This window comes from Coregonus clupeaformis, chromosome 31 (assembly GCF_020615455.1).
Source record: "Coregonus clupeaformis isolate EN_2021a chromosome 31, ASM2061545v1, whole genome shotgun sequence".
Classification (NCBI taxonomy): Eukaryota; Metazoa; Chordata; class Actinopteri; order Salmoniformes; family Salmonidae; genus Coregonus; species Coregonus clupeaformis.
This window is the reverse complement of record NC_059222.1, coordinates 35,644,153-35,659,335: the sequence shown is the minus strand read 5'-3', so window position 1 is coordinate 35,659,335 and position 15,183 is coordinate 35,644,153. Positions and strand designations below refer to the sequence as shown.

Here is a 15,183-nt window from a genome sequence, read left to right as displayed (position 1 = left end):
TCTGGTTAGGTAGGTAACAGTGGGGATGTGGAGGTTCAGGGCTGAAGGTTGATTTGGTGGTCTGGTTAGGTAGGTAACAGTGGGGATGTGGAGGTTCAGGGCTGAAATCTGATTTGGTGGTCTGGTTAGGTAGGTAACAGTGGGGATGTGGAGGTTCAGGGCTGAAGGCTGATTTGGTGGACTGGTTAGGGAGGTAACAGTGGGGATGTGGAGGTTCAGGGCTGAAATCTGATTTGGTGGTCTGGTTAGGTAGGTAACAGTGGGGATGTGGAGGTTCAGGGCTGAAGGCTGATTTGGTGGACTGGTTAGGGGAGGTAACAGTGGGGATGTGGAGGTTCAGGGCTGAAGGCTGATTTGGTGGACTGGTTAGGGAGGTAACAGTGGGGATGTGGAGGTTCAGGGCTGAAGGCTGATTTGGTGGACTGGTTAGGGAGGTAACAGTGGGGATGTGGAGGTTCAGGGCTGAAGGCTGATTTGGTGGACTGGTTAGGGATGTAACAGTGGGGATGTGGAGGTTCAGGGCTGAAGGCTGATTTGGTGGTCTGGTTAGGGATGTAACAGTGGGGATGTGGAGGTTCAGGGCTGAAGGCTGATTTGGTGGTCTGGTTAGGTAGGTAACAGTGGGGATGTGGAGGTTCAGGGCTGAAGGTTGATTTGGTGGTCTGGTTAGGTAGGTAACAGTGGGGATGTGGAGGTTCAGGGCTGAAATCTGATTTGGTGGTCTGGTTAGGTAGGTAACAGTGGGGATGTGGAGGTTCAGGGCTGAAGGCTGATTTGGTGGACTGGTTAGGGAGGTAACAGTGGGGATGTGGAGGTTCAGGGCTGAAGGCTGATTTGGTGGACTGGTTAGGGAGGTAACAGTGGGGATGTGGAGGTTCAGGGCTGAAGGCTGATTTGGTGGACTGGTTAGGGATGTAACAGTGGGGATGTGGAGGTTCAGGGCTGAAGGCTGTTTTGGTGGACTGGTTAGGGATGTAACAGTGGGGATGTGGAGGTTCAGGGCTGAAGGCTGATTTGGTGGTCTGGTTAGGTAGGTAACAGTGGGGATGTGGAGGTTCAGGGCTGAAATCTGATTTGGTGGTCTGGTTAGGTAGGTAACAGTGGGGATGTGGAGGTTCAGGGCTGAAGGCTGATTTGGTGGACTGGTTAGGGAGGTAACAGTGGGGATGTGGAGGTTCAGGGCTGAAGGCTGATTTGGTGGACTGGTTAGGGAGGTAACAGTGGGGATGTGGAGGTTCAGGGCTGAAGGCTGATTTGGTGGACTGGTTAGTGAGATAACAGTGGGGATGTGGAGGTTAAGGGCTGAAGGCTGATTTGGTGGTCTGGTAAGGGAGGTAACAGTGGGGATGTGGAGGTTTAGGGCTGAAGGCTGATTTGGTGGTCTGGTAAGGTAGGTAACAGTGGGGATGTGGAGGTTTAGGGCTGAAGTCTGATTTGGTGGTCTGGTAAGGGAGGTAACAGTGGGGATGTGGAGGTTCAGGGCTGAAGGCTGATTTGGTGGACTGGTTAGGGAGGTAACAGTGGGGATGTGGAGGTTTAGGGCTGAAGGCTGATTTGGTGGTCTGGTAAGGGAGGTAACAGTGGGGATACCAGACCCACCTCCCTCAGCTGTTCCAGTTTCTCCAGAGTCTCCTTGGTGTCAAACTGCCACTCTTTCACCTGCTCCACTGCTGTAAATCCCTCCTGAAACACACAGACACATGCATGACTGAACAAACAGTTACACACGGACGCAAAAATACACATTTGAATAGAAAATGTCAATGCCAACCTCCAGTTTTATTTGAGAAGATGTGATACTCACATGGTTTTTGAGCCTGGTGTCAGCCCCTCCAACAATGAGCAGCTTGAGTATCTTATATCTGCCCAGGCGCACAGCATCATGCAGCGGAGTGTCCCCCTCCTGGAATACACAATTACAATACTACACTATGAGGACCAGGAAGATAATGAGGACAATATGAGGACAACCAAGATAATGTTGAGCCATATCGTAACAATGATGTTTGTTTATTGTATTTCACCAAAACTGACTTACAATATCATATTAGACCAGGTATGATGCAGTGAGAATGCATGACATCCTACCCTGTCTCTGGCGTTGATTTTTGCTCCGCTGTTCAGCAGGTATCCCACTACATCAGCATGGCCTGTCCTGGTGGCCACATGGAGAGGGCTGGCCATCAGCTATGGAGAGAGGGAGAGAGAGAGATAGAGCGAGAGAGAGAGAGAGAGAGAGAGAGAGAGAGAGAGAGAGAGAGAGAGAGAGAGAGAGAGAGAGAGAGAGAGAGTGAGTTAGAGCCACCATGGGCACATCTCTCCTCATCTCCTCTTCGTGAAAGACGTTGCAGATAACAATTCCTTGTAGCTGAAATCTTCCCAATTCTACATGTCAAAGGACAGAGAAACATGTCTGTTCTTAATATATCTGAACCCCACTGAGGACAACCCTGGACTGGTGAAATGATAAGGCTATGGGTAGATGGCCATTCTATTAGCTGGGTAACTCCATAATGAACGAAATGTCAGTAGCTATAGTCGCACAAATGCATCATGACACACCCACCCACGTCTCACCTTGTCTCTGATGTTGAGGTCAGCTCCATGTTTCTGGAGGACCTTGATGACTGCCAGGCTTCCTCCTCTACAGGCCCAGTGAACAGCTCTGGACTCCAGCTGGAACACACACAACATGGCCGCCTTCACTCTACAATGTCTGAGGCTTAACAACTGATTCATCACTAGCTTTCCATTCCACAGCCCTAACCTAATCAATTATCCATTTATGAGCACAATACTTGAGGTTATATAGAGGTTACATCTAAGAGGTTAGGTTACATACTGTACGTGTGATAAAAAATAGTCAATTTGTTCCCTAGTATTGGAGTTAAAAACACAATTATGTCAATTATGTCATTTCACAGCTTTTATCATTGACTATAGAACATACAGTAGTAATGGCAAGAGTCTCTCACCCGATCTTTAGAATTGACGTTAGCTCCTTTCTCTAGAAGCTTCTGGACAACGGTAGAGTGTCCTTCGATGGAGGCAAAGTGCAGTGCTGTCCTCCTTAACTGGAAAAATATTTAGTTATGTAAGACTGTTAAAATTATATTTGTCTGAGGTTAAAGGTACAATTTTTTATTTTTTGTATTGTGTGCTACTTCTACAGTACTGCAAGGCCATGGCAGATAGCTAGGCCACAATCATTTCAATTTACAGTTGAAATGAACTTTGAACTATTGAGGCCAGATCTTTCAACAAGTAAATAAATATATTTTGTGAAGTATACCCAGCGCCCTGTGTTTTGGTTAATCATGTCACATGACCTGGATTTTAACCTTTATTTTAAGCCTTTTCCAGACATGAGAATTAGATCAAAAATGAAAGCAATTGTCTGAGGATGGTGCTGGACCATGTGACATTTAAGGAAAAGTGGTCAGTTTGATGAAAAAGCGTAATAAAGGTTACAATCCAGATCATGTGACATGATTAACCAAAACACAGGTCCTAAGTAGACCATATACCATAGAGACTATTACTTACCTGATCACTGAAGTTGGGGTCTCCTCCATCTTCCAGATATTTCTCCACCACTTTGAGTTTACCCTGAGTCACTGCCTTCATGAAGTCAAAAGTGTCTACAGGTCCTAACTGACCAACACAAACACACAGACTCTCTGGGACTTATCAACTGATCCAGCAAACCCTGGTCCCACTCTTAAAAATGACAATCAGAGTATTCTGCATTGTTCCGGTCATCATTTATACATAAAACTGGAAATCTGAAAGATAAATATTGCTCCAAAAATATATATATATGTTGCCTCACCACAGGCACGTCCACAGCCACCTTGGATGAGGACCGAGTCTTCTTCTTCAACTTCCTCCTCTGGCAGATCTCCTGGATGCTCTCTGGTCCACCCTGATCAACTATCTCCCCCTCTGAAAATGAATTCCTCTCTCTGTCCTCTGCCTAGGGGAGACAAGATGACAGACTGACTCAGAATCAGCTCTCATTACCACAGTTAGTTATCTGCTGCAGTTGAGTTCAGTTACAGTATCTCTCCTCTCTCTCTCTCTCGCTCTCTCTGTCTCTCTCTCTCTCAACAGTTTGACACAACAACAATAAAGAATACGACTGCCAAAACACAAGACAGATTACATTTATCATGGTAGTATATGTAATATTGTCTTAACTATTAAAAGTATTACTATTCACTCATTCTTCATACACCAGCCCTAGAGTCTGGTATGAGTGACTGGCATCCCTTCCTTTATTCTGGGTCTGGTGTAAACCAACAGCTGTTTGAACAGTAGCTAGCCAACACCTGATTTACTACAGGGCATAGAAGGGGCGAGGGTGTGAGAGGGTCAGGGTGCCTGTAAAAGCAGAGATGCCAGGGGCTCATGTTGAAGTGGCTAATGCCCAGATACATTCATAGCATGGTAACCTCATAGCCTGGTTGTGATCATAAACGAGCACATGCTTTCAACAAAATATCTGGTAATAGAGCAATGTTGTTGGCAATAACCAACCTTGGGGAAATATAAACAGCCTCTTGAGATAGATGTGAGTAGGTTGTGTGTAAAATAAAGGTGAATATAATTAAATATTGTCTCAATAACAAGCCTGGTAAAAGAGAGCTAAATAAAATTTATTGACAATAAACTATTGCTGGATATAGAATGTAGGATTCACAGACTATAATGTAACTGAGGGTGAATACATAACCAAATGTCACGATCGTTGAACGGAGTAGATCGTTGAACATACTTTATTATCGATAGTGATAACAAGAACAAAACAATAAACGATAACGTGACGTCCTAGGTTAAACACAACCAACACGGAACAAACCAAAAGGAACAAGATCCCACAACTACTGTGGGTAAACTGGCTGCTTAAGTATGGCTCCCAATCAGAGACAACAAGCAACAGCTGATACTCGTTGCCTCTGATTGAGAACCACACTGGCCAACATAGAAAACACAACTCTAGAATATCGACATAGAACAAGAACACATAGAATCTACACACCCTGGCTCAACATATAGAGTCCCCAGAGCCAGGGTGTGACAGTACCCCCCCCCCCAAAGGCGCGGACTGCGACCGCGCTTCAACCTAAACCAAACAGGGGAGGGCTGGGTGGGCATTCCTCCTCGGAGGCGGTTCCGACTCCGGGCTTGCCCACCACCCTCCAATAATCCCCCCGTAGCGCCCCTGGTCCGGTCTGGCCCCGCTGGCTGGAGCTGGACTGGACATCGTAGGAGCGGATTGCTTAAGCTCCGGTGTGGAGCAGCTGACCGGTACCCGACCAGGCACCGGTGACCCAGGCACGGGTTGTGCCGGACTGACGACTCACACCCCTGGCTTGGTGCGTGGAGCAGGAACGGGCCGGACCGGGCTGACGATGCGCACCCCTGGCTTGGTGCGTGGAGCAGCAACGGGCCGGACCGGGCTGACGATGCGCACCCCTGGCTTGGTGCGTGGAGCAGGAACGGGCGGACCGGGCTGACGGTGCGCACCCCTGGCTTGGTGCGTGGAGCAGCAACGGGCCGGACCGGGCTGACGATGCGCACCCCTGGCTTGGTGCGTGGAGCCGGAACGGGCCGTACCGGGCTGACGATGCGCACCCCTGGCTTGGTGCGTGGAGCAGGAACGGGCCTTACCGGGCTGACGACTCGCACCCCTGGCTTGGTGCGTGGAGCAGGAACGGGCCTTACCGGGCTGACGACTCGCACCCCAGGCTTGGTGCGAGTGGCAGGAACAGGCCGGGCCGGGCTGGCGACGCGCACCGTAGGCTTGGTGCGAGTGGCAGGAACAGGCCGGGCTGGGCTGGCGACGCGCACCGTAGGCTTGGTGCGAGTGGCAGGAACAGGCCGGGCCGGGCTGGCGACGCGCACCGTAGGCTTGGTGCGAGTGGCAGGAACAGGCCGGGCCGGGCTGGCGACGCGCACCGTAGGCTTGGTGCGAGGGGCAGGAACAGGCCGGGCCGGGCTGGCGACGCGCACCGTAGGCTTGGTGCGAAGGGCAGGAACAGGCCGGGCCGGGCTGGCGACGCGCACCGTAGGCTTGGTGCGAGTGGCAGGAACAGGCCGGGCCGGGCTGGCGACGCGCACTGGAGGCTTGGTGCGAGGAGCAGGAACAGGCCGGGCCGGGCTGTGGAGACGGATAGGAGACCTGGAGTGAAGAGCTGCCACAACCCGTCCTGGCTGAATGCCTACCTTCACACACTCTGTGTGAGGCATCAGCACAGGACGTACAGGGCTGTGTACCCGTACTGGCATAACAGCACGTGACACTGGCGCAGGATATCCGGGACCGAGGAGAGGCACTGGAGGCCACGAGCGCTGAGCCGGCACACTCCGTCCTGGCTGCATGCCCACCTTCGCACGACACGTGCGGGGTGCTCGCACAGGACGTACCGGACTATGCCGGACCACTCGTGGCACAGTACGCAGCTCCGCATACCCCGGAACCTGCCCAGTCTCATGCTGCCATGCCTGAGTATGGGGAGTTGGCTCTGCTCTCCATCCAGGCTCCGCCAACCTGCCTTCTGGCCCCCCAAACCCGGTGGCCTCCTCTCCTAATCTCCCAATACGCCCTGTGGCAGCCTCCTGCTGCCCCGTCGCCCATGCCGTGTGCCCCCCCCTAAAAAAATATTGGGGTTGCCTCTCGTCCGTCCGACGACAACACTGTTGACGCCGTTGCTCCTCTCTTGCCAGGGCCTTAACCTTAGCCCATGGCCCTTTTCCCCCGAGCATGTCCTCCCTGGACCACAATTGGCCCACCTGGGCCATCGCCAACCTCTCCAGCTCCTTACCCGGCGCTTCCTCCCATGTCCAGGCTGCCTGCTCCTGGACACGCTGCTTGGTCCTGGTATGGTGGGATCTTCTGTCACGATCGTTGAACGGAGTAGACCAAGGCGCAGCGTGATGAACGAACATACTTTATTATCGATAGTGATAACAAGAACAAAACAATAACGTGACGTCCTAGGTTAAACACAACCAACACGGAACAAACCAAAAGGAACAAGATCCCACAACTACTGTGGGTAAACTGGCTGCTTAAGTATGGCTCCCAATCAGAGACAACAAGCAACAGCTGATACTCGTTGCCTCTGATTGAGAACCACACTGGCCAACATAGAAAACACAACTCTAGAATACCGACATAGAACAAGAACACATAGAATCTACACACCCTGGCTCAACATATAGAGTCCCCAGAGCCAGGGTGTGACACCAAATGTATGAGCAGTTTACTTATTTTTACTTTTACTTTACCTGGATGCTTTCAACGTTGTGATTGGTGGGTTCACTGCCTGGTTCTTCCTGTTCAGGTGTGTCCCACTTTATATGTCCCAGCTTCATCGCTCGCGCTCTGCGACGCTGGTTAATAACATAGAAATTATATTCAAATCGTAACTCTATCTAAAGTGAATTGAAAAACACACCTTAATATACTTTACAATTAAAACAGAAATGCAAAAATAGAAAGCCAAGCAAAATATTATTTTCCATTTGTAGAAAACTGGCGTAATCCTTCTGTGCCTGCAGTAAGAGTACTTATGTTTACAGTTTTTTAAAATTGCTTTGGTACTATTTTCACAAGTATGTGGTTAATTTTAAAAACTGTTCGCACAAAACTCCAAACTGGCAACACTTGTAAAGCAGCCAGTTTTACATTCAAAACCTTTCATTGTGCATCCATTTTGTTTGCAGACATCTTTCACCACACAACCATTGATCCAAAATATGTTTGCTGTGAAATATAATGAGTAGATTGGTTTAATCACCAAAACACAACATAACGATAATGATTTAGTTATTTTAACAACCAGCTAATCCAATAGCAAAAAATGTAAGATACATGTTTAAAAATTGCCCTTTGAATGTATTAAGCTACAGCTACAGTACAGTACATTACACTGTTTTCACATTAGGCAATACACTACCCATTACAATTGACTAAACATGACATTTCCATAATTTCTATCCCATGTGCGATCAAAGGGCGGCAGGTAGCTTAGTGGGTAAGAGCGTTGTGCCAGTAACCGAAAGGTCGCTGGTTCTAATCCCCAAGCCGACTAGTTGAAAAATCTGTCGATGTGCCCTTAAGCAAGGCACTTAACCCTAATTGCTCATGTAAGTCGCTCTGGATAAGAGCATCTGCTAAATGACTAAAATGTAAATGTAATCATTGAAACATATTTCACAATGTAATCAAATGAAACATCATGTTTAGCAGCACTAGTTTGCATCAAGCCTGTCTTGATCATTTGGCCATAGGTTCTCATCGAAACCGCAGTAAATATCTTAATTGTTCATGCTCCTGGGGGAAAAACCTTTTGGCATGGCTATTCCAAGCCTGACATAGGTCTGGATTGATGTCATTGCATGCCTCATTCATGGCCTGAAGGAGGGTGGTGTGGTCATTGGGATGGCAATCATACACCTTCCAACTGTAACGTAATCATGTATTGTATTTTACAGTATTGTATTGTAGTGGTCCTGTGTGGCTCAGTTAGTAAGAGCATGGCACTAGCAACACCAGTGTTGTGGGTTCGATTTCCACTGGGGTCACATACCAAAATGTGTGGACTGACTGTTGTCACTTTGGATAAAAGTGTCTGCTACGTAAATGGCATATACTACTGTATTGGTCATTATTACAGTACTGTATTGGCCTATGTTAAAGTACTGTATTGGCCAATGACATTTTAGTAAAGCAGTGTGAAACCTCCCCATCAAAAACACCCCAGATACATGTTTACTGTATAGGGATGCATTTCTTTCTTGTTTTGGAATTTCTGGATTATTTTCGCATCGGTATTGTATTTATTTATGCATTGTAGGAGCTAGAAATACAGGCGTTTCACTGCACCTGCTGTAACATCTACTAATCTGTGTACACGACCAGTAAACTTTGATTTGATTTGTTACATCCAGTACATCTCTGATCTTGTCAATAACAGATCTTTTTTTACATTTACTGTTAAGTCAAATCATAATAGTCATCATCATAGTAGTACATTCAGGTATATTTATTACACTTTTTATGTTTCTACTTTACAGACGTACATTTTCATTATGTAGTTCTCAAAATCTGTAGTAGACAAACCAGTTTAAATGTAAAATCTATAGGTTTACCAAACGTTTAAGTGACGATCAATAAAGAGCAGTCGGATTAAGTAATAGTAAAATGTATTTTAACAAAAGAGAAGAGAATCATATCAAAAGTAATGTGAGCATTGCATTGTGAAAGACAATTACTTCATATGAACATGTATGCAATGTAAAACATGTATTTCTAGATGACACTGATTGAGTTTGTGAAAAAGTTACTGTATGATTTTGTGTATTATACTTAGTCAATTGAAGATGTGCTTAGACTTTTGAAACAACTGCCTGTCTGATGATGTGTTTTGTGTTTTGTACTAAGAGTTGTGAAAATGTACAGCATACTTGTGAATATTGCACTAAAGCAGGGGTGTCAAACGTACGGCCCGCGGGCCGGATCAGGCCCGCAAACGGGTTTAATCCGGCCCGCGAGATGATTTAAAAAAAATAAAAAATAAAAATAATAATAATAATATATTTTTTTTAAGTATAAAAATGCGCTGCAATTTTTCAACAAAATAAACTGCTGTTCCAATTGCGTCCACTGGATGGCGCAATATAAATTGTGTTAAGCAAGCAAACTGTTTATACCGGGGCAGAGCAAGTAGGTCAAGCACGTGCAGCCAATGAGCTACTTTGTTTTGCCCGCGATATTTATTACGGCTTCTACTTTTAACATTATGTGCTTTGGCACCCTCATTGCCCCAATATGTCTCTGTCAAAAAAGAGAAAAGTGGACGCAGAGTGCAGAGTGTTCCAAGAAAAATGGTCATCCTATTTAATCACGGAATTGAATGGGAAAGCTGTATGTTTGGTGTGTTCAGAGCATGTTGCAGTGCTGAAAGAATATAACCTTCGTCGCCACTATGTGAGTCTTCATGCCGACAAATATGACAACTTTCAAGGACAGCGGAGATGAGAGAAGGTGAATGAACTGTTGGCGGGTCTGAAGAAACAGCAGTCTGTGTTTACTCACAGCCGAGACATCAGTGACGCTGCAGTGAAAGCTAGCTACCTCATTGCTAATGAAATCGCAGTGGCTTCAAAACCATTTAGTGACGGTGAATTTGTAAAAACATGCATGATGAAGGCAGCGGAGATTGTGTGCCCTGAAAAGCGGCAGGCTTTTGCAAATATCAGCCTGACAAGAAACACAGTTGCAGACAGGATTTCCGATCTTTCAGTGGATTTGGACAGCCAGTTGAAGCAAAAGTAAAGTCATTTATTGCGTTTTCGGTTGCAATTGATGAAAGCACGGACATTACAGATGTTGCACAACTGGCCATTTTTTCATCCGCGGAGTTGATGACACATTGACCATCACCGAGGAGTTCGTGGAGTTGGTGCCGATGACAGATACAACGACAGCAGCTGATATTTTTACCGCACTCGTCGGCGCGCTGGACAGGGTCGGAGAGGACTGGTCCCGCGCTTTCAGCCTGGCTACAGATGGTGCGCCCTCAATGATCGGGAAAAAAGCAGGCGTTGTGACAAAGTTCAGAGAGAAAGTGCAATCTGCAAATGGAGGACGTGATTTTTTTACTTTTCACTGTATTTTGCACCAGGAGGCTTTGTGTTGCAAGTCATTAAAGATGGATAACGTCATGAAGGTGGTATTCCAAACTGTTAATTTCATCCGATCCAGAAGCCTGAATCACCGTCAGTTTGACAGCCTTCTCAGAGAGAAAGACCACATCTATGGCCTGCCATACCACACTGAGGTAAGATGGTTAAGCCGAGGTGCTGTGCTGAGGCGTTTCTTTGATTTACGAGAAGAAATTGAACAGTTCATGGAAGAAAAGGGCAAACCAGGGTTAGAATTTCATTCCGCAGAATGGATGCCGGACCTTGCATATATGGTGGATGTTACAGAGCACCTGAATAACTTGAACAAACAGCTGCAAGGGCGCAACAAAGTTGTCACGCAGTATTATGACAGCATACGTTCTTTCAAGTTGAAGCTGTCATTGTGGGAGACGCAACTTGCCGGTGGTGATGCAGCTCACTTCCCCTGTCTGAAAAATGTGTGCGCGACCCAACATGTGGCAGACATGAAGCGGTTCAAAGATAAAATAACTGGACTGTTACGGGAGTTTGAGCAACGCTTTCAGATTTATGTTTATATGTTTTTATGTTGATGTGCTATTGTTTTTAATTGATTTTATTTGTATATTTAACCTATTATTGACTCTGTGGTTCTTGCACTTGTTTGGGGAACAGGATTTCATTATTTTTATCTACATTTCTGCCTGAGAAATGACACCCTGATATAGTTCTGTGATCTGTGATATACTTCTGTGAATCACTGAGGCATTGTGTGTTTGTGTGTTCTTTGTCCTCAGAACTTTCAAATAACTTGAGGTGTTTTATGATTAATAGTGATGTTGTGCTTTTGGACACTGTCCTCAGGCTCCAGCTTTATGTTTATATGTTTTTATGTTGATGTGCTATTGTTTTTAATTGATTTTATTTTATTTGTATATTTAACCTATTCTTGACTCTGTGGTTCTTGCACTTGTTTGGTCAACAGGATTTCATTATTTTTATCTACATTTCTGCCTGAGAAATGACACCCTGATATAGTTCTGTGATCTGTGAAACAGTTCTGTTAATCACTGAGGCATTGTGTGTTTGTGTGTTCTTTTTCTTTAGAATTTTCAAATAAACTTGACGTGTTTTATGATTAATAGTGATGTTGTGCTTGTACTATTTTGGACACACTGTCCTCAGGCTCCAGCTTTATGATGTATGTTGATCGTATTAAAACAAAGAAAACAATCTGAAGTTGTTGTTTTTAAGTTATATATACCATGATTTTTCCGGTCCGGCCCACTTGGGAATAGATTTTCCTCCATGTGGCCCCTGAGCTAAAATGAGTTTGACACCCCTGCACTAAAGTGATAAAAAAAAACTGTAACATGAGATTAGTGGTTGTATTCTGAATATAATTTATAACTAACAAGCTAATTGCCCTCTAGTGCTGAACTGCTGGTTGTAAGAAAGTGTAAATTAAGTCATTAATTAAAATCTGTGAATCCCAAATAAGCCCTAGGTGTTGTCTGCTTGTAGAGGAAGGAAATATTTAACTTTGATCCCTCCCTGGAGGCAGTATCAAACCTGTTGAGGGGCATGGATCATAGAGGAATCTACTAGAACACCTGCCCATTCAATATAATGTATTTTTGCATGGAATATTTAAATTAATCATTGCAAACTGAAATGTTGATATTAGAATGGTGAAACATGAACAAATATAGACCAAAATCCTGAAGTAAAATCCTTGCAGACACCATGGCATACAAATGTCTATGAAAGTCTATGAAACAAAATACATGTATAATCAAGGACATTACTTTATTTATAATTAAGAAATTACTTGATTTCATGTATTAGTTGTAAAGATGTAGCAATGTACTATAGATAGGCTGCAGTCGGTTTTCTTTGGTGGTAGCTTACATCGGGTACTGTAGGTCAGATGTCAGAGGTCAGGCTGTTAAGTTAATAAGCTGTAAACTATTTCAGAAGCAGCAAAGGGTCTCGTGGTTATAGATACCTCAGATAACTGTAGGTCACACCAGGGGGAGAACTGCCTCCTCTCATTGAAGCCATGAAGTTCATGGCTGACCGAAGAACTGCAGCCTGTTGTTTGCAGAAAGCAGGCTCCCCCAATACAGTGAATGGGAAAATGGCAATCTTCATGGTCAATATTTGTGTGAATAAAATAAAAATCAGAAGACAGTCACGGTATCAGTAATTGCTTCTACACCAGATGTATGTCCTTGAACCGATTACTTTAAAATTGCACACAGAAGAAGTTATAAAGATAATTTTGTTGCTACCGGCAGCCTGCAGTCCGCGGTCGGCCTTCAACTTGAGATACTTGAGAGGGGACAGTCGTTCTCCCCTGGTCGCAGCCTGCTATGTCACTTCCTGAAGTAGCACAAACTGCGCATTTTATGTCTTAAGAATCCCCCCGGAAGAGACGCCATCTTAGCAAGCTAAAACCGACTTCCTGAGCTTTAAATGCGCCATTGAGTCTTCACATAGGAATGAATGGTGTGATGTCATTGATGGCTTTGTCCATTCTTATACAGTCAATGGGTCACACAGTCACAGCAAAGGCTAGCTTAGGTCACTCAACCTCACACACGATTAACACCAGCTAGTGCAAGTGTGTGTATGTGTGGGTGTGTGTACACGTGTGTGTCTATGTTAATATGTACAGTAGGATATGTGATTGTTTTAAAGGCCCAGAGATTTTCCTGTGAGGTTGAAATAATACTGTGAAATTGTGAAAATTATGATAAAGCCCTTTCAATGTAAGAGCTATAGAACGCCTGAAATTTCAGCCTGTTTTGGTGGGAGGGAGTTTTGGCCTTCCATGGTGACATCACCATGCTGTAAATTAGTTAATAGACCAATAAGAAAGAGTTCCAAACCTCTCTGCCAATAACAGATCATTTTCAGTTTTCCCCTCCTCACTCAGACCACTCCCAGACAGTCCTAGCATAATTATTGCTTGAGAAATTTTCCAAGAAGCTATTTGTTAAGAAGCTATTTTTGTTTATTTTTGACCATTTTAGTTGAAACAGTAAGGTACTTAATCAAAATCAAATCAAATGTTATTGGTCACATACACATATTTAGCAGATGTTATTGCGGGTGTAGAGAAATTCTTGTACATTGTTACCCAAAAATTATTTGATATTGAGATAAAAAAACAGCTGCATTTAAATACATTTAGCAGACGCTCTTATCCAGAGCAATTAGGGTTAAGTGCCTTGCTCAAGGTCACATCAACAGATTTTTCACCTAGTCGGCTCGGGGATTAGAACCAGCAACCTTTCGGTTACTGGCGCAATGCTCTTAACCACTAAGCTACCTGCCGCCCCATACTCATCTATGGCTAAATATGATGGCATTATTTGAGCTCTAAGGCAACTTTCTCAATGTAAAACATTTGTCTATTATGTAATGAATTGGATTCAGCCTTGATGCTCTCATCCACCTTCATTAGAACCTTGGTTAGGAAAAGGTCTGAGGCATAGCCTTGCAGGAAAGTGTCCCACTAGCCAATAGAGTGCTCCCTTTGCTTTGTTTTCCTGGATAGTCACCCTTTGAAGTGTCCTGGGGTAAGGAATGTGTTTTTTAATACACCATTGTTGTTTATGATAACGCAATGACATGTTACCCATTTACCAGTAGAATGCATCTTGAATTTAAAACATGATAAATAAGTGATCATTTCCCCCTACCTCAGATTTCTTGTGATCCAGTTCTGCTTTCACATTGGTAGTCCACTGCACATCCTCCTCCATACTGGGGTGTTCGTTCAGGGTTGAAATGGAAACAAAACAACAGAAACACAACCTGTGGTTGAAACAACTTCCCAATCCTCACTTCCAATCTATATCTAACAGTTCTAACAGCTGAATAGCAAACAGATTGTCTGTCTAAACATCAGTCTGCCTGCTCAGGGGACCGGTTGGTTACCAGCTGTGATGTGGCAGTCCGGGTGGTCTTATACTTCCTGATTGGAATGCCAGGCTCACGAGGGGCATTGTGAAACCCTAGTAGACAGGTCTACTACTGTGTGTGTGTGTGTGTGTGTGTATGTATGCGTGTATGCTTGTGACCCCCCCTTACACACACACACGCTCTGGAGTCATGAGCACAGGGTGCATTCGTTCCACAAGCTCTTACTTTTACGCACAGCCCCTGTGCCAGCCCTGTTAGCTGTCGTTTTACTAGGCCTCCAGACTCCAGGCCTGTAAACACACAGTTTTGGAGGATTACGTTATTTATAAGTAAGTCAAGTGATACCTTGTAAATATCTGCAAGGCTCATACCGTGAAGCAACCAATCAGAGACCGGCGCCGCGGTTTGACACAAATATCAGTAGATTTATCAGTCTATAACAAAAGCGTTTGTATGTTACAAATGTTGTTCACAGTTCCCCGACCCCCATCCATAACCCCCCCCACCCCCCCCACACACACACACACACACTCACACACACACACACTGTCACATGTACACCTTTGAAAAGCAGTT

The 15,183-nt window shown here is 45.0% G+C and overlaps 1 protein-coding gene across 1 annotated transcript; it reads right to left on the bottom strand.

Moving 5' to 3' along the window:
- Positions 1–1,435: 1,435 nt before the first annotated feature.
- Positions 1,436–14,692, bottom strand: ankrd2 (ankyrin repeat domain 2 (stretch responsive muscle)). Its single transcript, XM_041858192.2, has 10 exons — positions 14,623–14,692; positions 14,385–14,448; positions 7,294–7,398; positions 3,833–3,976; positions 3,547–3,654; positions 2,976–3,074; positions 2,578–2,676; positions 2,089–2,187; positions 1,805–1,903; positions 1,436–1,683 (listed from the first exon to the last, which is right to left on the bottom strand). Exons 1-10 carry the CDS (start codon positions 14,688–14,690, stop codon positions 1,537–1,539), a joined length of 1,032 nt encoding a protein of 343 aa, XP_041714126.1. The 5' UTR covers positions 14,691–14,692; the 3' UTR covers positions 1,436–1,536.
- Positions 14,693–15,183: the final 491 nt, after the last annotated feature.

Coding starts and splice junctions, on each gene's coding strand:
- ankrd2 (XM_041858192.2), bottom strand. CDS start 14,690: ATGCCCCTCGTGAGCCTGGCATTCCAATCAGGAAGTATAAGACCACCC. Junction 2,677..2,975: donor ACGTCAATTCTAAAGATCGG/GTGAGAGACTCT, acceptor TGTGTGTTCCAG/CTGGAGTCCAGAGCTGTTCA. Junction 1,684..1,804: donor ACACCAGGCTCAAAAACCAT/GTGAGTATCACA, acceptor TGTGTGTTTCAG/GAGGGATTTACAGCAGTGGA.